Source organism: Cotesia typhae, unplaced genomic scaffold, assembly GCF_013202065.1.
Source record: "Cotesia typhae breed Kobodo isofemale line unplaced genomic scaffold, CoteBio_Ctyphae contig_22, whole genome shotgun sequence".
NCBI lineage: Eukaryota > Metazoa > Arthropoda > Insecta > Hymenoptera > Braconidae > Cotesia > Cotesia typhae.
Window position 1 is genome coordinate 4,509,469 of NW_027423728.1, and position 25,900 is coordinate 4,535,368.

The window sequence follows — 25,900 nt, forward strand, 5'->3', positions numbered from 1 at the left end:
CTAACAGATAAGAATATACTCAAGTAATAGCGAGTGCACAGTAAAATTAAAATATTGAAGAGGTTTAAAAGGAAGAAGAAGAAATAGAATAGATAGATAGATCCATATAGAAATCAAAAAGTTGTGACGAGAAAAATAAAGGGAACGGAATACAGAAATAGATATTTTGATACATTTCCGTGATAACTTTTACCGAAAGTTAATTTATAAAAATAAAAATAAATTTTACTTGCTGATATAATGGAATGATAAAATAAATGGGAAGAAATAGATATTAGATTTAACTTTAATTTATATTTCTAGTTCTTCTTCAGAATTCCTTCTGATGATACGGCCTCGGTTTTGTTCCTCGTGGTCGTCTTGCTCTTGTCCGTCGACGGATTCGAAGAATAACGGCGTCTAGTAACGCTCAGGACAAGTCCAGACGTCGACGACAAAAATAGACTATTTCGCACCAATTTACTTGAGACACTTCTTGTAACTGAGTTTTTTTTTTTTTTGCAATGTTTATATTTATGTCAAGTACGTTATTGTGATAATTGCAATATGGATTCATTTTACTCACCTGGTTTAGGTGATTTGAGCTTAAAAATTATTTTTTCAATTAATTTTGAAGATTTTAATGTTCATAAAAATTTTATGTCGACTGCAAATTGTTAATAAAATTTTAACACACAGAAAAAAAAATCAAGTTGGGATATAAATTAACGAAAAAAAAATTAACTTGATTAATGAAAATTTTTTTAAAGAGCTTCATTTTGATTTAAGTAAAAAATTCTTGAATTGAAAAATTTTTTTTCGGTTTAATAAAGTAAATTTTATTTGATTCAAGAATTTTTCTACTTCAATCAAGACAGCCAAGCCCGTAAAAATGATTTTATTGACTCAAGATTTTTTCTCACTTATCAATTTTTTTTAATGAAGGGATTTTAATTTTTTTTTTTCATATTTTAAGGGTAAAAATAAGCAATACAAAATTAATTTCGAGAATATAAATTTTTTATGTTTATAAAAAATTTTATTTAATATTTTTCTCTATTTTTAATGAATTTACAAAAAATTCTAATTATAATTTATGTAGGTTGAAATTTTGAATGACTTTGAAGGTCTTACATGAAAAAAAACTCATCAAAATTCGTTTAAAATTTATTTATTTCATCAAAATTCTTATATGTGGCATCTTTTGTCAATAATAAATAACCGATCTATAAAATCCTATTTAAACATTGCCTGATACTTTTATCATCAACCGATCTGTATCGTTCGTTGGTAAAGTCACCACTGAAAAAATTCGCCCTATTTTCAATTTATAAAATTGATTAAAAAATATTTCTTATAAATTGCACCATCAATAATCTTTCTTCTATTTTCCAGGCTTGATAACCAGGAAGAAATAGTGCGTAATAAAAACCAAAAATGAGAGCCAGAGATTCACTAGTCTACACCCCGGTGTCTTTGGGACCGGACACTGACGACGAAGACACATTAGTTAATGAAGAAATTTACAACAATGGTAAGTGCAATAATATCCACCTTAAAAACAAAATTATTTTGTTTAAGTAATTAAGTAAAAATGAAAAAAAAAATATTTGAGTTTAATTAATCGTTCCGTATACTAGTGAGTAGTCGGGTTTAACAGACTAGTCGGGTTCAAAACTGCTAATTACTAGTATATAGTCTTCTCTCGGTGAAGTATATTGAATGAAAATATACGGCTTATATACAACTCGATTAATTACGGCGGTAAGCGGTAAGGTGAGTGTCCTCTGGGTGATTTCTTCCTGAGATCTCACGAGTCTCGACTCAAGTTAAGACTCAAGACGATGACAAGATACCAGTAGACAAGTACGACAAGTGAACAAGAAACTTTCCTCCTCGATGACTCACAACTTGTCTTTCCAAATATCACTAGTCTTCTTTATTTTTAATCGCCTTTTGTTATTGTTGTCTTCTTTTTAATTCATTAATAAATAAATTATTATTTTATTTAATCAATTAATGGATTAATAATTGCTCTACTTCAGTACATCAATTAAATCCATTGTCATAAAAAATGGGGTCAGATTAAATTATCAAAAAGTACAATTGTGAAAAAATGAATGAGAAGGAAAAATTTCAAGTTTGACATAAAATTATTTATATAAGTTTTCTCGGAGATAATTTCAGGCATTAAGTTACTGTGTAGTCAAGGTTAAATAGAAAAAAATTAAAATAATAATGTCGATATTTAATTGTGCTGTTAAATCCGAGGTGTATGTCTCTTAAACCCGTGATAACAGTTATCACGTTGGCGCCGTCTAGCTGGTTTATAGTTTATATTTCAATGTGGATAGATACTTATAATGTTATATTATATATATTTATTAATTTCTCAATCACTTCCTTGCGGACGTTGTTCCGTTTTGTTGCCGCAGTGACCGTCGATTGATTATTTTTTATCTGCTCTTTTAATAATAGTTATTCTTTCCGTGTCGTGTGTCGGTAATTATTTCTTCATGGTTGGGAAGATATCTCGGTGTTATGGCATATATACTTAATAAAAATTAGTTTTTATGCTATATAATATTTTGTACAGAAAATAAGTGATTGCTATAAAATTACCGTCGGCACAATAACGGTGGTAAATTATTTAGTGATAAATTTTTGATATTTTATTATGAGAAGATGATATTAATATAAAATATGTGAAATTATGGATTTAGGGGATAAAAAAAATATTGTAAATATTTTTTTACTGGTTATATGTTTTACAAAAGAATTACTGTCATTTTATTAATTCTATTTTTATTTATTTTTCAATAATTTTTTTATGTGGTAATTTTACTGGTCATTGTAATTTTCAATACTCTTCATAACAATTGTAATAAAAATTAATCATCAAATTTGAATAAAAAAAACTAATTATAATTTCTTCATCAAAATTGAAACTATTAAACTATATTATTGTATGATAAATTTCTTCCCAATTAATATTATCAATGATTATCAAAAATTTTTCACTTTTAATAACTCCAATTTCTATCTATGATTTTTTGTTTAAAAAAAAAAATGTTTTTTATTCATAATAATAATAATTTAAATTTCACACCTAAAAAACTTTTATTTCTTCCAATTTTACGACCCCCCAACTTCGTCTAAATTAAAAATTCAACCTGTACCATGTCATAATGTTTTCGTAATAGCTTAAGCGACTTCCTAATAGATAAAACATATTCATCATAAAAATTCTCCCCGGAAATTTTTATTGTATACATATTGTATACAACACACATACATAAATATATTTTTTAAATAATAAAAAAAAAAAAAACCTCAAGAATTTAAGGATAAAATTAGAAGCTTAAATTTTTCAGAAAGATTTAATCTGAAAATAAAAAAAATGAAAATGTCGAGATGAATAATTGAGTCGGTTTTTAAGTTTCATTATACATATAACAGAACATAGTGTTAAAGTTATCTCTTATTCGAGTTGAAGAATCGTACTCACGTTCAAAGTTAATCGTACATGCCGACGATGTAAATTAAAGGAAAGTTTATTAAATAAAAATGTATATATATATAATATAATATAATCCAACTATCATTATAATTTTTTAATGTTTGTAAAAATAATTTACTCATTATTTTATAATAATAATTTGATGGAACTAGGAAGTATAAATGGTTAAAAAAAAAAAGTAAAATAAAAATAAAAGTGTTTCCATCTCCTTGCGGCGTGTACGATTCTTATTATAAATATAAAAAACAGGTAACCTGGGAATAATATTTAATGCAAGACACGTACACACATATGATAAAAGAGCCAGCAAAACCGTTTTAGCTCGCTGCTGATGAATCGGAGACCTGGAGATCTTAAATCTCGGACACGTAATCTAAGCAGGACAAAAAGGTAACTACAGATCACAATAATAAAACTTTTTATTATTTCGAAGTTATCGTAAAAAATCTTAAGAAGATAATCGATCTGGAACTTAAAGACCGCGGACGCCTAGCTTGAGTACGGAGGTTAACCTCGCGGTTTTTATCAACAGGATGAGGAGACAGGTTACCTGTCCCACGGGCAAATTAAAACGGATCGTTGGGAATGAATTATACAAGATACAAGGGATATATACGAGATCTGGAGCCATGAAAAATAATAAAATTATATATAAATATATTGCTATACACTCTATACTTTTATTATTATGCTGTTTGTTACAACTCAGTCCTCGGGATCTGGCCGCAAGTGACTCGTTAGTTTTAAGAGCCTTTTTTTATTAGCCTAATTTTTAAATTACCTGGTTAATGTATTAATTTCACTTTTTTTCAATTACATCAATTTTTTTTTACTGATTTAGGAGAATTTAAATTAAACTGTATGAAATTTTCAGGCACTTCAGAGAACTTGAAAATTTTAAATTAAGAATTCAGATTTTTTGGAAACTTTACTTTGAGACGACAAGTGAAAAAAAGAGTCGTAAAATTTATTGCACTGGGAAAAAAAAATTACAACGAAAATCTTAAGCAAGGTCGAAGTTGATTTGGAGCAAGAGGAAATTTTCTTGAGACGAGATTTAAGAAACTTTCAATTTATCAAAGATACAATTTTTTTCTGTATATTTTTTTGAGATAGAAAAATTTATTTTAAAGCTAAGAATTTTTTTATTTTTGTTTACTTAATTCAAGAGAATTCTTCACAAGTTTACACTTGTTTAGAACTATATTTAGTTTGAATTTATCAAAAAAATGTTAAGAGCAGAACGATGAAATACTTTTAATCAATGATGTGGAATTTTTTCAAGCTAAATAAATCTCAAGACAAAAAATTCTTGAATCAAAACTTTTGATTTTCTTCAAAATAATTTTTATGTTGGATCACGAATATTTATTTTAAATAAAGTATTTTTGTATTCAGTGTACCTAAAAATTTACATAATTTTTTTTTTTATTTGAAGTTATAAAAATAAAAATCAGATTAATTAACAAATTAAAAAATTTTCTTAATAATTGAAAAACAAATATTAAATCACAGTCAGGGAATTCAGGAAACAGCGGTGAGATTAAAATTAAAATTTTTAGGTTTTCAAGTGACGGAAGTATATAAATAAATATAATATTATCAGAGTTACTAATAATAACCAATTATAGACAAATATCGAAATGCAAATGTCAGTAAAGTTTAAAAGTATAAGAGGGAAAATGTGGTAAGTCATTAAAAAGTTATAAGATCAAAGCAAAGCATTTAAATAAAAAAAAACATATAAAGACTTTTAGACGCTAATAATAATAAAACAAGCAACAAGATAATAAACGAATAATTTAATGTGTTCATTTGAATTAATGACTGGTACAGCAATTTAAGCCTTCGAGAAATTATAAACGTGACATCAGCGTTATAAATAATAGGTGGGCTATTTATCGTGTATCGAGAGTACGTACACATATGCATGCATTATAATAACAATAATAATGATGATAATAAAGTAATGGTAATGGTGATATATATATATGTATCGAGCATATTAAGTGTAAAGTGAATGAAAGAACCGATAGGATGAATGAACCAACTCTCTACTCGTATTATGTATCACGGTAAGTTGTTGAGTTTGCTGTTTGCAGGCTGTAGTACTATAGCGGTTACGGAAATAATAATAATAACAACAATAATCATAATTATAACAACAAGTAGTTTTTGTAAATATCTAGTTATATGTGTAAATTTTCTACATGTGAATTTTGAAAATTTATCAACATAAGTACGTAGAAAGAAAGAAAGTCTTGAGTTAAGCGTAAATTTTTTTAAATCAAGAAAATCTTAAAGAAGATTGAAAATTTCTTGAATGAAGTTAAAATTTCTTCGGTCTTCCTTATAATTTTCAATGGTTCAAGAAAATTTTTTTTTCTGTGTATATTATATATATTTACATTCATTTTAAAAAGAATTAAATTTTCTCGTGAGAAAAAATAATAATAATTTTTTTTCAAACGACTACCCACAAATAGTTCTTGTCAATATGTGTGAATTTCGAAAATTTATAAAAATTAATCCATCATGTCTATATTAATTAATATTAATAAAAATTAAAGTTTCTGTTGAATAAAAATAAGAAAAAAAAAATAAAATAATTATAATAATAATGGATGTATGGAACTGCAGGAGAAAGCGGGAGAGCCGAGATATTACGAGATAGTGGTAGCTAGAATGAGATAAAGTGAAGAAAAGAGCAAGATCGAGTATTGGAAAATTTTAAATAAAAGAAAGAGAGAAAATTTAAATCGCGTGGGAGCCGTGTGGGCGAACATGCTATCACCTTGTTCTGGTGCAGAACCAATACAAGTGTGTCTTGTCTCGTCTGTATATGGCATAGGTAAGGAACTACCAGACAAAACGACGGGATCTGTCTCTGTACTCTTTGCTAAACTCTATTGAATGAATTCTGTAACTTTGAATTTTGCTCGCACCGGTTAAATTATTTATTATATTCAGAAATATTATTTACTACAAGATTGCCTACTTATCGAGATTATCAATTACATCTGATTGTAAGAACAATTAAATTTTTTTATTCTTTTTAATCAATTATTATATTATTGTACGCAATTGATCAATTGATAGATGTGGAATATTCATGAGCATGATGTAGTATTATATACAAGTATTGTAGGCAATCGAGGAGGCATCTGTTACGTATTCGTATTGTAGAGATCTGTAGACATTTGACATAATTATCAAACATCATGTAGGCAAGTGATATCTTCCCACATATTACGTTTGTTACTCAAAAATTTTCAATTTAAAAGTCGTATCGAATTTCGTTACAGATTAATTTTTTAAATATTTTGCGTCATTGCGTCAAAAAATTTTTGTGTTAAATATTTAACATTTTTTTGTGTTTGAAAACTATCTAAGTATGGATTTTTTATTTTAAAATAAATTTTAATTAGTTTAAACAAGTTTCTCTAAATTTTTTACTGTGTACTTAGAATGAAAAAAATTAATTTAAATTTACTTAAATCAAGAAAAAGTTAATTTTAGAATTTTTTTATTCAAATCAAAACAATGAAGCTTTTTCAAATGATTTTCTTGATTGAAGAATTTTACGGTTAAATCGTAAATTTTTTCTTACTTTCTCTAAAAAAAAAATATCACTAATCATTTAAGTCGAAATCTCAAAAATTCAATAACCAAAAACTCAAAGCATGATGAATGATGGCAAAATATAAATATCATTAAGCTTCATCCGATAAATCATCAATAGCAACAGTATCGATGATGAAAATCTGCAAGGAACTGTCAGAAGTAATATACATTTATAAATATCCATCTTGAATGATGTCTTACTAGTCGTTTTTTTAAGTGTAACACGATCCGCGATGAAGCTTCGCGCCCATACTGAGTTAGTCATATGTAGAATGTCTACATGTACTAACAAGTACCAGTCGATACTAAAATACCAATATTATATGTATACGCCATGTATGTATATATATACTGTTGAGATGAGTGAAGGTGAATGCTTCTCATACCGGTAGGACCAGAAACTAAAACAGGACTCAGCTCCAGTTCTATAAAATAAGTTCTCTTCTTGATTTTTTATTTTTCCTGCCTTCCCTTTGTTTCAACTAGAGTTGTGTTTTTTCGGATTAGATTCGCAACATAACACTGTCGAGATTTTGGTCTCCATACCAGTTCTATCCGGTGCTTAGAGCAGGTAGATCAAGGATACCTGTTCTAAATTATCTCAGTGTAAGGTTTTGTTTTAAATTTAATACTTTTATCTGCTGGTCGGCCCTTTCATCCTCCTCTTCTTCTTCTTCTTCTTCTTCTGCTTGGCAGTAAAAAATATTTAAAAATTCAACGTTAAAATTCTTATTTTCTTAAATTTGATTTCAATTTTGTCTATGTCTTAGCAATAATTTAAAAATTAATGACCGGTCCACGGACAGGAAGTTAATCGTCCGTAGGCGTGTTAGTAATGTGCGAGTACGGGGGCTCATCGCGTCGCGAATCATTGAGATGATTTAACGCTCAACTTGTTTCTCTGCCCACACTGATAATTCCCGGTTTTAATTTGCGTTTCTGTCGTGTCCACGGGTTTTGTGGGTACACACTGATTATATTACTAGAGACACTTTCATTCATGTTTACCACGCAAAGAAATAGTAATCGTTCTTTTTTATTTCACTGAGAGGTGGATGTCCATTTGGTAGGTTAATAGAACATGTATACATACGTGTTCATTGATAATAATAACTGTTGACTGTTAACTCCCGATTTTTAATGATAATAACTTGCATGATTTATCGGTATTTGAGATGTATTTATTCAAGGTATCAAAACACTAATTGCTTTTTACGATCGAAGGATGATTATTGATGGAGGATTATATCTAGACGGGGAGTCGGAAAGTCTATTGTATTTTTTTGCAAGCTATCAACCCACGAGAGTGTTAACTCGTTTGGGTTTTAATTATTTTGTTCACACATTAATTATTTGCTTGTTAACAAAAATTTTTTAATTTTTAACTTGGAGGAGAAATTTTGAGTAAAGAATTTTTTGATATTTTACTCAAAATTTGAATTTTAAACATCAATATTTTGTTTTTTAACTTAAAGTTAAAATTCTGATTAAAAAATAGGAATTTTGACTAAAATTTTGGCTAAAATTTGAGTATAAAATTTTTAAAAATAATTTTAAAAATGAAAAAAAGTAAGAGAAATTATATCAAGACATATTTAAGTGATAAAATGAATTTTCATTGTTAAATTCTGTGTCATTGTAAGAATCAAGCCTTTAATTTTTATACCTTAACATATTTTTATATATTTTTCGGCGATAATTTATATATTATCTAAATTTATTCAGTAAAAATAAAATCTACGATCCATTGTCAAAAAAACGATCAAAAATAGCCGTAACCCTTAAAAATAGGAACGTTTTGATCGAAAGTGAGGAGCACGATGGACAACATGAAAACTATCCGCATATAGAAGCAAAATGAAAGAACCTGGCTTCCTCTTTTTGTTGAGACCGGGACGATCACGTGTCGCGTCTGTGGCCCCTATAAGGCTACATATGTGTACATATAAGTGTATGGTAGCGGTGCGTCCTTTCTTGATATTCGCATGTGCTCATGTCCATGCTAACACAACTTTGCACACCATGCACACCATGCACACCGAACACAAACATCTGATGCCCAGAAGTTTTACAACGGACCAAACTGTACTCAACTACACACACATACATATTATAAGAGAACAGGGTTCAAAAAAGATCGCCGGCTTCTCTTTTATGCACACACTTGTTCCCAGTTTCCGATACATTGCTTCTAGTTCTCTCGCAATCTTACTACGCGATCGTACAGTTAATTTGTCCTTTGCCTAGTATAAGGCATGCGAACAACTTTAATCTCCCTTTGTAAAGTCCCCTTACTTTTAAATGTTGTAAGTAGAATAAATTTATAACATATACCTTTTATATATTTATATTGTATATATTAACCAACAATATTATGTACCAATATCATGCACCACGAATCGCAAGTAACAGATACTATTTTAATCGCGAGATTTACACGCGATAACCGATTAAATTTTCACTTCATACTTAATATTTATTACAATTTTTATTTACAAGTATTTCAATTTCGCGGTTTCGTAATTTGTAATATAATAATAATAAAAGTTTAAATAATTTGAAAAAAAGTTGTTTGTGACCTCGATGAACGTTGACATAAAATTCCCGAATAAAAATAATGAAAATTAATGAAAGATAAGGTTATTTTATTTCTTCTTAAACTGCATTAAATATATTTATATATATGTATACAATTATGCTCATTTACACATATGCGTAATATATATAATTTTATTTTTTATTCTTTATTATTTATTTTTTGTCCAAGGCGACGGTGCTCGTGAAAGTTGTTCGGACGTAATGATTTACGAGCGTAACGCACTCAGTAGCATTTGTCTCAAATATTATTTCGGTGCTTATAATAATAATTATTGTTATTATCATTATCATCAATTTTATTATGTATTGTAAGGAGGGGACAACGGTACACTGCTTGGATCAAATCTTTTCAGATTATTTACGGATAAATAAACGGTGATTTTTTAGCATTTTATGAAAAGGATTCTTAATAATTTTATGATTATATCAGGTTGTAAGTAGCGCGAAGTAATTTATGATATATGTATTTATTTTTTTATCGGAAATCATGTAACTAAATATATCAATTTAAATATTTTTCATGCTGATTTTCTTTTTGAACTTCAAAACTATCAAGCGTAAAAATAAAAATGATAGATACTTTAAAAGAAAATTTAACACTCAATATTTAATTTAAAAATTAAATATTCATCTGTTTTGACAATTTTAATATTTTTAATTTTTAATTTTAAAACTTTGTTACTGACAAACGATTGAGTTATATGGAAATATAGACATATATGTTTTTCAAGAAAACTGAATGCTCTATAGAAAAAGATATCTTTACATTTTCCGATAAATTAATTTTTTTTTTTAATTTAAGAAAGATTTTTTATCAGACAAAATATTTTAAATTGTAATTTAATTTTTTGCAATTTTTTTCGGTTTTTCGCAATTTTTTCAAATTTTGACGGCTCAATGATCTAATTAAAGTTCAATGGATTGAAATACATGAAAATCATATTTGATCCGGGTCCAAAAAAATTTTATTACCGCTGTGATTGCAGTTTTTCGCATTTTTTTTTGTTTTTTTGCAATTTACTCAAGATTTTCAGGTTGTACGGCCTAAACTGACTCCAAATTCGGATTCAGCGGGTCAAATATACATCTAACTTTTTTTTTGTGTGCCGGTGTTATTTCTCTAATAAAATTTATCTTGACTTTTCTAAAAATCTTTTAAATTAATGTACTAATAATTTAAAAAAAAAAAAAAAAAAAAAAAAAAAAGACGTAAAGTAAAACTTTCTAAAATTTCTCAAATGAGCAATTAAGATCGTTAGCCCTGAAAAGATAATAATAATAATTGGATTTCGTAATAATTTAATGAGTAAAAGAAAAACTGATAACTGTAGTTGGATCTTTGAAATTTAAAAACAGAAGCCAACACATTTATTGAATGTTCTTTTATACTTTATCCTTTACATAAGCAAAGTGGCATAACTAACTCATACACATACATATAATATATAATACTAGTAATCAACATGAACGTCAATATCAGCCAGTAAACTGCAGACTGCATATGAGTCCAGACTGTCGAGTAACAGCACAGCAGTGTGAGTTTACCTGTCGCATGTGCGTGCCAACGTGAATATCTTTTCCTTCATACAAAGTTTTATTTTGTGTGTCGTATTTACGTGGTACGGACATCGCACACAGAAAACACGTCACACACGAGTAGGACAGAGAACCGCGTAGTCTACTACGGCAAACATGACCGGGAAAGATATCCAGCAGCCACGCAGTCCTTAGTGTAGCGGATGCGGGTGGGCGGACCGGGATCTTATACGAGGGCTCGCTTAGGTTCACATATAATATCGTAATATAGAGAAAGAATAAAAAAAACCAAAAAAACAATAATGATAAATAAAAGTAGTAGTGTCGACTGAGCCACTATGCAACTCCTCGTATGTACTGGAGGTAAACCTGCAGACATCTCACAAGTGCCCACATTCACATTCACATTACACATTGTACATTGAACATTGCACTCGAGTACGAGAACGAGGTAAGCCTCCGACTCAAGACAGGGGTAATTAAACGTCCGACGGGTAAGCGATTGACGGTTGAGTAAAAATTACCCTGCAAAAACTCTATTAAAAATAAATATGTTAATGTCGGGATGGTGGTTGCTCGGTCGGATACAATATGCACAAAAAACCCGAATTAAAGTCCATACTTGCTACGTTTCAGGGATGTGACGGCTAATTTGTATTTGTTCAACCTTTTTTTTCATCAAGTTTGAGTCTTGAGAAGTAAAGTACTTGACAGACTTGTGTATAGTATATGAACATTTTGAAGTTTAATGTCCGAGGGATGGAAACAATTTTGTGAAAATAAATCATATATCTTCATGTATGAGCATATTCAAATACATGTGTGTCCATGATTCGTGTCTGGAAATATATGATTCATATATGGATCAATTATGTTCATATGTTGGCCATGTGTGATAACTAATATGCATGTGGCCATATATGAAATCATCCCAGATTATACTGAGTGAAAAATTTTTTTAGATAGTAGCTAGTATAATCCAGATTGCAATGAGTATAATCTAGATTACAATGAGTATAATCTAGATTATAATTAGTATAATCTAGATATCACGCAGTATAATCTGGATTATACTAGTTACTATCTGAATTTTTTTTTTACCAGAGATATCACTGAATATAATCTGGGATGATATCCAGTGTCATCTTGTTCTTTCATACGTGATTTTTTTTTTATCACATATGGAGCATACATGACAACGTACGAAGTGCATAATATTAAAATTGCTCCTGTTTATGTAAGTGTTGCACCTCTAAAGATTAAAGTCAATAGAAAATTCAGAAAATGAGGTTAGTAATAGGATAAGCAAAAGTAATTAATTGATCTGGTCACTGAAATAATAAACGGTCAGGTATAGGTGGCTTAAAGGCCGAAAAGGGCGAAATTTTATTAGGGATTATGGGCAGTAAAAACGTCTTGAAGGCTCTTGGAACCTCACAGCGACTACAAGCTACAAGACTGAGGCTTAAGCTATAAGAGTTTTAAAAGAAGGCTGTATATGTTTATACTCGTGAGAAATAATGAGAGAGGAAGTGAGAGAAAATAATAATAAGACCTGATTCAACCGGAACGTGACGATTCGTATTATTGCCTGGAATATTTTTTTTCAAAAGTTAACTCACTTACTGTTCACTGTACCCTTTTTTTCACTATACTATACCTATACTTCAGAGTACGTAGAAATATATTTAAAGATAAAAAATAAATAAAGATGGAGGTTTAGGAGCTGGCTTTTTATTACTTGATTTATTTTGAGTTTTATATTTTTTAAATACAATTTATAAGGCTTTAGAAAATTTAACTGGCAAATAAAAAATAATTGATTATAAACTTTTTATTTTTATTATTATTTAATGATTAATAACTTTTAAGCTATCTAATTTATTCATTTACCTCAAGAAGACTTCTTTTTCAAATCCTACCTTCTACTAATACTGAAATATTCATAATAATATCTACTAATTATTTTTTAAGAGATAAAATGGGAAAAGTTAAAATTTTTTTAATATCTAGAGAAAATTTTTAATAATCAATTTACTTTATCATTTTAATAGTTTAATCATTGATAATTAACTTTTATAATCTATGTAATTAAGATAATTGATATGATAAAATAGGTATTTTTAGTTAAATTCATGTTATTGGAAATGTCTTGACTTAATTTTGTGTTTTTTCATGATATTATACTTTTTAGTATTAAAAAATGGTGAAGATCAAAATATATTTTTCTACTTCGAAAGTAAAAAAAAATATATTTTTCTGTGTTTTTCTATAGAATGAACGTGTGAGGCGTGCACTTTTGGATTTTCCAAACTTTTTTATATTTTACTGAAAATTTAAATATAAAAACATCAATATTTTGATTTTTAACTTGAAATTTTGACTAAAAAATGGGAGATACGATTAAACTGATAGGAACTTTTTTTATAGAAAATTTAATTTCTTCTAAAAAATTATTCCGATTATTTTTCCGTATCTATGATATTTTGGCTAGAATTTAAGTTTTCGGAAATGATCTACACAGAAAAAAAATTTACTTTAATCAAGTAAATAATTTTGAAAAATTTCATCTTCTTAATTTGAGGAAAAAAATTCTTAAACTAAGTAAACTTTACTTAATTCAAGAATTTTTGGTCTTGATTTAAGTTAATTTTTTATTGAGTGTATAAAATGGAACGGGAAATTTTATCGAGTCATATTATTGTTAAATTTGGTATCATTGCAAAGATCAAAGCTCTATTTTGTGTCTAAACGTGATTTTATATACTCTTTTGTTGTTATTATTTTTAAAGTTCCAAAGTATTAAGATACAAGAATGGAAAGTATTAAAATAAAAAAATGATTAAAAATAAATTAGTATTCAACTGAAAGCGATATATGCAGAAGTGTATGGACTGTACGGTTAACGGAAGTTGTTCTACTTTGGGTGTAGTGGATCGATGCACAACTAAGAGCCAGAGCCGACCAAGAGGCACCTGTGAGACCAAGAGATCCCATGCGAAGGCGTCGCGTCACGCGAGCCTACACACCGTAACACACATCCTACAACACCATCATTTTCTCATGGATCGAGATCTTGCTTTTTTGGAGCAGGATACTGCCTATTAACTTCTTCCTTTGTTTTTTATTTTTTTGCTATAAATAAAGTGAAACAATTTTAAGTAATAGTTTCTGCAAAAACTTTAACAACTTTCGTTGATATCCGCGGTTTTTTTAGAGATTTTTTATCTAAACGGCACGAGTGCGCGAGCTTAAATTACCGATTATTATTTCGATGAATACGAGCTTTCATTGATCATTTTTATTCAATAAAGTAGTCAATTATGCGAAATATTTTAAAAGTTTTAAGTATAGACAAAAATTTTCTATATTACAAGGAAATTTTATATTAAAACAGTTTTAAAGAAGTTTAGAAAGATAATAATAAATAAAATAGTAAATTTATAAATCTAAAAAATGAAGGGAATTAGAAAAAAAAATCATTTTCTTTAAAACAATGCTTGGAATTCTTGATAAAATTGTTGTAAATATTTTTTAAAAGTAAAGTTATTGCAAAAATATCTCGAAAAGCAACTCAGGTATTTTTTACATTAAAATACACTTTTTAAATCACATTATTGTTATTCTAAATTTATAAAAATCATTCAAAAGTAATTTCGTTTACTTTTTTAAACTGTAATTTACTCTCACATTTTTTAATATAATTAAAAAGAAGCGTTAGATTGTAATATTTTATGAGATTGGAATAATTAAGTTTACTTAAATTAATTAAAAGAAGCACAATATTAACATTGTATGCGTTTATTCTATTAAATTAGTATAATTAATATATAGGACAAAGTGATTAAATTATTTTATTGTAATTGTTCTCACATGTGCAAATTTTTACATTAATCACACGTTTTAAAATCAACAAAAATGACAAGATAAAAAAATCTTGAACCAAGATAATATTTTTGAAGAATTTCACTGACTTAAAAATCAGGACGCCAATTTTTCAATTAAGTGAAATTCACTTAAATCAAAACAAATGTCTTAAAAATTTTTTCAAATTTAAATAATTCTTTGCAATGGACAAAAAAGTTCGTACTTTTTTTCCAAAAATTTTTTTCAAAGCTCAAAATTAAAAAAAAAAAAAACCCATCCCATAAAAAAAGACAACAAAATAATTTTTAAAAAACTTCTTTTGTTGTTTTTTCCTTATCGTTACATCCACAAACGACAAATAAAAACGTTCTAATGTCACTCTACTGATAAGGAAACGTCGAGCGGAGCAAGTACTTGCTCGTCAGACTGACATTAACCCATGAAACATATCGTATTTTTTCCCGTGAGTACCCATGGGGGTACATCAATCCACTTATAAATAAATAAAACAACCTCATCCTCATTTAATTCTCGAACTTTTGGCCCACTTGCTCCATAACAAGACTAAAAGCAACCACCAATACACCTAAAATCTTAAAAGTATAATTTTCGAAGCATAAAACCCGTAAAATCTCCCCGAAAAGCCAATTAAGCACTAAAACAATTCCTTATCATTGTCATATCAGCGACAATAAACAACAAGCAAAATAAAGCAACATTTAGCTTAAATGTTAAGTATATTTATATATGTGAGTGTAATACTGAACACTGTAATATCGTACTCTCAGCGTGAAACGCTGAAGTATATATAATACAACCGGGCCCCATTCTACCGCCAGTTGGTTCTTCACTTACTCGACTCTGTCCGTACCCTCCTATCCCTCGTACTCGCACTCACAGCAGCAACCAGCAATCAGTTTGCCGCGGGCTTTCTTACCGTACACTTCTCATTTTTTATCTCTTCTTCTTTTCCGCTGAAACTTTGCCAAAATAAAAATTTTTTTTGCCAGCTTTAAATATTGTAAACACGCCCATGGCTCCCAAGGATTTATTTAAGTGGTTCAAGTGCGAGTGTTAAATATTAAATATTAAATATTAAATATTAATTAAAAATATAAAAATAAACAACTTGTAAAGATGAAATATATTTATATTTGTTCCTAAATCCATAAATATCTTTCGTGGGAAGTTAAAACGTGACTGGATGCCCGGAGTGATCTGGAGGTGAACGATGAGACGGGAGGAGTGCTGACAACTCTGCTACTGGATTTAAGTTGAGTCTTAGCTTCCAAGTGTTCTTCTTCTGCTCATCTCTTCTCATATAAATATATAAAGAAGAAGAAGAGAAAAGAAGAGAAGCATATATAATACTCGCTAAAAAAATAAGGAAGGTATGGCGCCTCCAGACAGGATGAGAAGGTGTTCGCCTCCGCGGCCTGGATCCGGTCTTAGTCATTCGGTTCTTGGTGAGTGTGTGATTTTCTTTCTTCTTCATCGCGGTTAGCTCCTCTCATTCCGAGGAAAAAATCCCAGATTCAATTCCAGGCGCTCTTCTCACTCTTGGCATTAAAACTACCATTCGGAGGATAAAAATAAAAATATAAATACAAGAGTACTCTCTGGTCTTATACCGGTAATGCTCGTGGGCTAGCATCAGTCCCGACAATCAGGCGCCTGAGGTTCCAATTCCAACGATACCTAGGTGTGCTTATCAGGATTATATTACCCCTAACAATACTCATTACCGTTTTATTTTATTCTATTCAATTACTCGGTGCTGGGACGCTATATTTATTACTGGCGGAAGACCAAGGAATCCCAAATGTCAATTTTAAATAAGTCGGTTGTGGTACATCAAGAATTTTATTTTTTTTTTTTGTTATTATACCTGCAAAGATAAAAATATAATTGATTTTTTTAACAACAAAATCATTCTGAGGAATTTTATTCTCTTTAATCAAGGAATATTTACTTAAAGTTAAATAGCAGAATTTTCTTAGTTCAAGAATTTTTTTCAATTTATTCAAGATGATTAAACTCTTTAAAATAATTTTTTTCGTTAATGAATTTTTGTCAAAATCAAATTTACTTTTTTTTCACTATGAGATACGTTTGAAATTTTTTAGTGTCGAAAATTGGAGCGATAATTGTTAGATTTTGATTAAAAGTTTGAGTCAATGCGAAAAAAAAAAAACTGAAATTGAAAAAATTTCAAGCCTAACTAGTGTGAAAAATATTTTATTAAATTTATTATAACAAAAATCATATGACATAAATTATTTATTAATCTCTTAAAAATTTTAAATAGAATCTAATTAGTCAAATTTCACTCTTATCTCAACGTGATAAAATCTTTTCAAATATATTGATCAATTAATTTAAAATTTCATTTTGATATCTAAATTATAAATCTACCTCACTAAAAATAAATGGCCTCTTGGTGTACTAATTTTCAACACCAACAGTGTGAAAGTAGAAATAATCCTGAAAAATGATCTTAAACTTTAAAAAGTGTTAAAAAAAATTTAGTATTATATACCTGTCTGTTAAAAAACATAAAAAATGGTTGTCAAGTTTGCAAATATTTTTCTAAAAATGTCTTATGTGTATTGTAAATTAAAACTAAAATAAAACTAAAATAAAAAAAAGATTTGCAAAAAATTATTACACAATTAAAAAAAAAAAAAAAGCAGCAAATAAAATCGCACATTTAAGTCTTTAAACTTCCAATACATAATACATATTACATCAAGGAGTAACCAGCATAAACATACACGTAGATTATTTAAAAACATGACAAAGACTCATCGGCTCGCTATTAGATATAATATTATCATACTAAGACTGACTGTGGCTGTTTTTAAATTCCAATAGACTTTTTAAAGTGACGTGTTCACCGTGATGAAATACCTGTTTTCTTAGACATTATTCACAGGTGTATTTGTAACATTGAGCGTAAAAAGTTTTACATATTCTCACATATTCAATATTTATATATCATTATGATCATAACTCATAACCAATAGAGTAATATTTATATAAATTTTTAAAACTTTTAAATAATGATTAATTGAAATCAAATTTCCGGGCCGAATGATTTAAATAAGAGAAAGTGTAAAAATTCATAGATAATTTACTCATTTATTACCCATTAATGATTCACATTCTTTAAACTTTTGACAGATAAAAATCCAATATTCGTCATACTTCATATCTTATTATTATTATTATTATTTTTTCGGTTACCGAAAAAAAGTTTTACTCAGTAAACAATAACATCTTTATATAAATCTAATTAAAATTGTGTTAAAAATCAAAATTTTTTAATTATTATATTCCTTGATTAAAAAAAAGAATTTGATAGAATTAAAAAAAATTTATATCCTCATGAATGCTGTTCAATCCTGAAAATATGATTCAAATTCTGTTAAATACTGTTAAATGCTTGTAAATCTTAAAAATAAAAATATTATTAATTAGGATTTAAGATGATTGAAAATTTTGAATACTACCGATTATTTTTAAATTCTCAAAATATGATTCATAATGATATAAAGCGACTCAAAATTTTAATTACTATTCAGTAATTTTTCATTCTGAAAATAAGATGCACGAAAATTATATTTTTGAGCTCGAAAAGTTCAAAAACGTAATAAGTACAATTTTAAGCACTTCAGTTTAAAATTAGCAGGAAGTTGCAGGGAAAGCCAAAGCCTTTAGGGTCAACCGTGTCCCTAATTTTTAATCCTGAAATAATGTCTTAATTTGATTTTTAATTAAAGTCGCAAATCATTTTGGTCACACTTAAAAAATGGCTATAACTTCTGAAATATTAATTTTATAAAAAAATTATAAGAAACCAAAAATGTAGCTTACAAAATTTCCTACTAACAATGTTTGGGTACTATAAAGCTATCTTTAATATTTAAAGAGATAAAGTAATTTAAGTAATGCTCACATTGCTCATATAGTGATAAATGAAAAATTATTATCTAGTTAGTTTAAAAAAGACCATAACTCCTGAAATATTGATTTTTGGAAAAAATCAAAAGAATCAAAACTTGTAATTTAATAAATTCACTACAAAAGAGTGTAATACTATAGGGCTATCTCCAGTTTTTTTGGAGATACACCGTCTTTAGTAGTTCTCATTATCTAGTTACTACAAAAACGACCTTAAATATTTATTTAAAAGAACAATGTTATTATTATCAATCGGTTAAAAAATTTTAATATTTCCTTTATTATTATTATTATAAGAAAAAAATATATATTTTTTTAAAAATAACATTTAAGAGTAATAACACTCCTGCGTCCTAAAGGACTTAGGCCGTCACGCTCCAGAAATTAGCGCCTCAATTGCAGCACTTAATTGCTTGCCAACAGGTGGTCTACCATTATAATTATTTAAAAACAAACATAAATATTATATTTTTTTTGTTTCTCGATTTAAAAAACGTCGGTTAAGTATTCGAGATATTTTTTATAAACTTCATAAAATAATTTAAAAGTAAAAAAAAATATTGTGGAAAATTTCAAGGTAATTATTTAAAATTTTTTCTATTAAATGGTTAATTATAAAAATTTTTAAATAACTCGTAACTTAATCATCGTAAAGAAGTTTAAAGAAATTGCAGAGATATTTAAAAATTTTCTAAGATTACTTTTTTAATAAATAATTCATGAGTAACTTAAATATTTTCGGTAAATTTAACAACGATAATATTTACCTTAACCTTTATTTATCATGTTTAGGGATGTATAATGATAATTTATAATGAGTAAAAAACTGAAAGATAACTTATATAAAATAGTTTTGTTAAAACCTAAAAACTAAAAGATAGTAAAACTCAACTAATTTAGATAATGACCCTTAACATTGTGCACGAGACGGCATTAAATCACAGCGAGTGATTAAAGACCGGTTTTGTTATTTATAAAAAATAAAAGCCCCTCAAGTATAAGATTGTACACAAGCATAATATGTATTATGTATAAATACAAATAAAAGGATAAAGGGACTCAACAAACCATTATACAACAGATATGACGTTAATTTGGTGTTATGTCACCTCGGTAACCTGGATTTAATTTTATAAAATAAAATAATTTTGAGAAAAATAAAAAATAAAATTCAAAAATAATTTGTATTTGTTGTAATGGAGATTATTATTGAGAAGTAGAGGAAATCGATATATCGGCACTGGCACGTGACGAATCGATTCGAGAGCCGTGCGAACATCTCCAATGAAATCATTCATCCAGTGAAAGCTCAAGATCGAAAGTCACGATTCGTTATATTACTCCTTACTCTGCTCTATCTTTTTATTCTTTTGATATTCACTCAGACTCTGACTAACATTTTTTTTTATCCGCTAATGTCTTAAGTAGACACTAAATTATTTTATTTTTATATATGAAACTTCATACTACTTTATATACTATATATTATATATTATATACTTCAATTCATACTTTTTTATCTCCTCGACACACTTTTTATCGCCTAAACTTTTTCTGGATTAAAGTAATTAATTTATAGCACAGATTTTATATTTTATATATTCAGTATACTTTTTCACGATTGCCATTTCGTCATTTTTTTTTTATTTACATTCATAACATTATTTTATTGCTTCCGGTACAATTATGTCGAGTTAGAAATTTATGTAAAAAATTTTTCTACTAGGATTGGTAGTTTTCCTTTCTGTTTAAATTTTAATTGCTCTTTCTTACGCTGATCGGAAAAAGAAACTTGATTTAAGAAAAAAAAAAATCCTGAAAAATTTTTTAGTTAAAGAATTTTTTTTTAACAGTGCAAAATTTATAAATTTAATCTAAACATTACTGCACAAAAGTTCATAATTAAAAAAAAAAATTTTTAATATTTCACTCCATAAAAATAATTTTGTTAAGTTAATAGAAAATAGAATTACAGAAAAATTTGTTGTAGTAACAAATTTACAACTAAATTAATTTGTTATCATTACTTAGCTAATTTTGGGAAAATAACAGAATTTATTTGTTGCCTTAAAAAAATAAATTTGTTAGCATAAAAAAATAATTTTATTACCGTTACAATTAATTATTTTGAGAAAATTTTTTAGCTAGTTCAACAAGAAAATTTGTTAAACCAACTAACTAGTTAATATAACTGCAACAAATTTAATATTAATTAAATTAGGAATTTTTAATACTAACAGAAAAAATTTTCAGTGTATAATTCTATGATTATTATTTTTTAGCAGAAAAATTTAATAAAAAATTTACTTTGTTATGGTCTTGTCTACTGGAAGTTTTTATTAATTTTGCGAAATAATATCGTTAAATTTTTTTTTTTTTTAATAAATTGAAAACAATTAATTCTACCTAAAAAGTAATAAATTTTGTTGAAACATTTTTTCTTAATATTTTACGAGCAGTTTTAAAATAACAAAAATTATTTTTATTTAATTTTAAATAAGATGAATTTTTGAATATTTTTGCGAGGAATAAATTATTATAAAAAATAAATTTAAAGCTAATTTAAAAGTTAAAGAAAAAAAACGTAAATTACCATTAATATTTTTATCTTAATAAGTAATTTAAATTTAAAAACGTGTATAATTATCTCGATTAGTTTCTGCGAAAAATGGTGATTCAAAAACAACGAAGCGTAAAAAAGTGAGATAACAAAATGCATATAATTAAAAGGATTATAATTTCACAGACACAGTCAACCTTTGAACAGAGTACTGAATAATAAGAATAAGAGTAAGAGTAATTAAATATTTATATTAAATTAACAGAGTCGAAAAATGAGTTGAAAAAATAAAAGGGTAGAGGAACTGTTAAATGAATTCAGAAATAAAAGATTCGCATCTTTAAATCAAGCTGTCTCGCTTGCTCTCTCTTTAATCGGGATCTCCATAACTGAGACATCACCGATATTTATTTTTATCCGTCTCAAGTGTAAACCCACACATCGATTATCTCCAACTGGACACGTTACAAATCGATTCGTGACTCAGAGACCAAAAAAACATATTTACTCTTTTAAAAAAGCTGACGTTTTAAATACACTTACAAATATAATACACAAATATAACACTCGGCATTGTAATATGGGCATAATACATCTGTAAAGTAATATAACGGTGAAAGCTGATCGAAAGCCTCGATTCTTCATCACAATCATCATCATCTTCATCATCTTCTTCTGCGATGAGTGACCTATACCATTCCAAATAATTCAAAATAATTGTAAAGACGTAATGTTATACTACAATACTTGAACCCAGATAGACCCTCGGCTGTGATTTCTAAAAAAATTATAAATTGCCGTTATTAGACGTGACAAATTCGGTTATTTTTTTAATTTATTCTTCTACTCATCACTGAAAATAATCAACTTTGGTGAATAGAAATCAATTTTTTCAATTATAGAAGCCATTATTTATGGAAATATATTTATTAAGTTGAAAAAAAGTTCTAAGTTTTAGAAGAAATTAATTTTTGAGGACATTTAAATTTAATGAATTTTTAATAAAAGGTAATTTTGAAATTACACAAAAATATTTTGGGTAATGATCAAAATTTCAACTTTGAAAAAAAAAACCTTTTTTTTTTCAATTAATTATTAAAATGAATTAAATTAAAGTTTTTTTTAAATGATCTAATTTCAAAAAATATAAATTAGAAAATAAAAGAAATTTTATAAAAAAATTTTTGGTTTTATATATTTAAAAAAAAAAAATTAAAAATTATTTGCAATAAACATTATGCTTAAAATAATTTAATATAATAGCTTCCTAAACCCAGACTCACAGGTCCGATTTCTAAAATCTAACTTATAAATTACCGTCATTAGTCGTGACAAATTCGTTCATAAAAAAAACTACTTTCAAACTAAAAATAATTAATTTAAAAAAAAAAAAATAATAAAAATTCCTTAACTAATGATCTGGTGATGCGTTCAAGTGTCGGCGTACAATTAGTCTTCTAGGAAGTGCTCAAGCTTTCATATACTACATTATAATAATATAATATAATTTTTTTGGTCCGCTGAGTACGAGACTGGGAAAAAATTTCTATCCATTGAAAACAGAATAATAGATTTGCATAGATTTAACTTGGATCGGAATATTATTTATTATTTACTTTAAAGCATGAGAAACGGCATAGGCAGGTCAGCATGAAATGTAAATGGCAGTGTATACCTACAGAGGTACAGGGACTCTCCAGAAGTGCTGAGATTCGTGGATACTGAACAGAGGACAAGACGCCACGACGCAGGTTCTATTCTTTATTTTTTTTTTTTTCGGTTTTTTTATTATTATTTTTGTTCCTTTTCACATCCAGTCGGGTGCATCGTCTCGAAACGTCTCTGGTCATGGAACCAAACCTGTTTAGGTTGTACTCATTTTATGAGCTTGTAGTTGTAGTTGTCGGTATTAGCTGTGTGATACAAGCAGTTGGTGTGAAACCTTGGGGATAATACGAAGGGCAAATTTGTGATGACTTGACACCTGACAGTCTTCGTGCATTAGAATTAGACACTTTCGTTTATTTAGTAGTAGCTAAATTGCTGTCGGTACTTTTTAGATTTTTTCTTTTTGGAATTTATTTATGAGACTTGTTTGTAAATTATTACAGGTTGTTTTTTTTTATTTTTTGAATTTTTCATTTTACAGCGCAGTAGTACGAGCATGAGAAATTTAATTTAAACATATCCTTTTTGCCAAGGTTCAAAACTTTTCAATTTTGAAAGTTCTTTTTTACGAAACACAAATGATTGAGTAATTTTCAGTTGAAATGGGTCAGAATTCACGGAAGTAATTTGCTTCTTAAATAAACTGGGATTTTTTAACACGCTTTTATTAGTTTGGTATATTTTTTTAGGACACGGAAACGCAAAACGCAATGTTTGTTATTACGGATTTTAAACTTCGAAAGGGATCAAGACTCAAAATTAGTGATTATAGGGATTATAGTAGACTCGAAATTTGCGGTTGAGTAATTTCAGTTCCAAAAATAACGATTTAGAGCTTGAAAGAGACTAATATAAGTTTAAATTGCGGAAAAAGTAATTTTGAGTTCCACAAATAAAATCAGAGTTTATGGTAAAATCAAAAACTGATCGTTAGTCTGAAATTGTCTCAAAATTGAACTTGAAATTCAAAATTGAGTCAATTGTAAGTTTTAAAAGACTCAAATTTTTTAAATAAGACAATTTGAAGTAAAAATACTCAAAAACTCAAAAGAAAAGTGATTTTAGGTCTAAAAATTGATTAAGAGGCTGTAAAAGAATGAAATAAAATAAAATAATTTTGATTACCAAAAATAAACTCAGAATTTATGATAACAAAATTATAAAAAAGATTGAAGATTCAAAACCTTCTCTTAAGTTTTAAATTGTCTGAAAAGTAAACTTAAAATTCAAAATAAAATTTATTGTGAATTAAAAGACTTAAATTTCTGAGGTAAGATAATTTGAGTAAAAATGAACTCAAAAACTCAAATAAAAAATTAATTAGAGTTTCAAAAATTACTTAAAAATTTATAAAAGGCCTGAGCTTAAAACTCGTGATCACACTCAAGTATTTAAGTTAAAAAATAATTTAAAAATTACTCAAGTTGAAATAAATTCACAATTTTTAATTTCCAAATAATCATCTACAAATCTTCAAGTATACTTTTCAGTATAAAAAACGTATGCTGTAGTACAGTAACTGTACTGGATATAATCCATCAAATCTGACAATTCATTATAATTATTATTAAAAAAACTAATTAACAATTACCAAGTGAACAAAATCAACAGCAATTTAACGTCTTAATTTAGAAGGTAATTACAACCTAAAAAATATTATCTTACAGGATAAGGACTTTTAGTGGACACTTAGCACACTTGTAATAATCATTCACAAAGGCGTTCAACTGCGAAAGATTTAACTGCCTCAAAATTATATACCTCCAACTGGTTAATTATCAACCGCGAAACGAGAAATCTTATTTCGTTCTCATTCCCATTTCTTTTATATAACCACTGCAGCACCAATATACAATATATATCTACTTATATTTAAATACAAGTTAATACTCGATTCATTAAATTAAAACCTCCGGTGGACCTACGATGAATCGATTTTCTTATCAAGATGTAGAACAAGTTTTTGACATAATATACAACACATTAATTTATACTGAACCAAATGCGAGCTGTACCATATACATTAGACTCTTAAAATAATGAAATGTGAGAAATTAGACGAAGAATCAAAGCAAGTAATATCAATTACACGGTTTTAATAGTTAATGTTAAGCTTAGTTAATATAGAAGGAAAAGGGAATTTAAATTAGTAGCTATGAATCTATTTAATTCAAATTAAATGCATTATAGATCCAGAGGCCCTTGTCTGAGTGCCGGTAAAAAGTACCGCGTTTACAATATTTATATACATATACATATATATATGGTGTATGGGTACACGCACTATTATATTAATCCAAGTTAATAAGCCAGATCAATTCCTCTTGTATCTTTTTACTCAAGTAAATTCCATGAGAATTATTATTAACAGTTATTAGTCACGCAATTCTATATTCTTCTTTTTCTTCCCCTTTTTACACAATATATAATAAACTACTCTTCTTCTTCTTCTTCTTGCTTTATCTCCTTTTTAAATATTTTCTTCTGCTGCATCTTCTTTTCTCCGATAAATTTATTTATTTTAAATTTGCTAAATTTATCGCTATAAAAAAATCCAATCCATAAATTTTTTATAAATTTACCAT

The 25,900-nt window shown here is 27.5% G+C and overlaps 1 protein-coding gene across 4 annotated transcripts in view; it reads left to right on the forward strand.

Moving 5' to 3' along the window:
* The first annotated feature begins 1,401 nt into the window (after positions 1-1,401).
* Rols (zinc-RING finger and ankyrin repeat domain-containing protein rolling pebbles) overlaps positions 1,402-25,900 on the forward strand; it is a 38,438-nt gene continuing 13,939 nt past the window's right edge. For 2 of the 4 annotated variants that reach the window (XM_074237553.1, XM_074237555.1), the window contains exon 1: positions 1,402-1,513. In XM_074237553.1, the coding sequence (XP_074093654.1) occupies positions 1,417-1,513 (97 nt within the window). In that variant the 5' untranslated portion in view covers positions 1,402-1,416. Of the gene's footprint in view, positions 1,514-16,052; positions 16,591-25,900 lie in introns of those variants that run through there. The other 2 variants (XM_074237554.1, XM_074237556.1) reach the window with 2 other exon arrangements.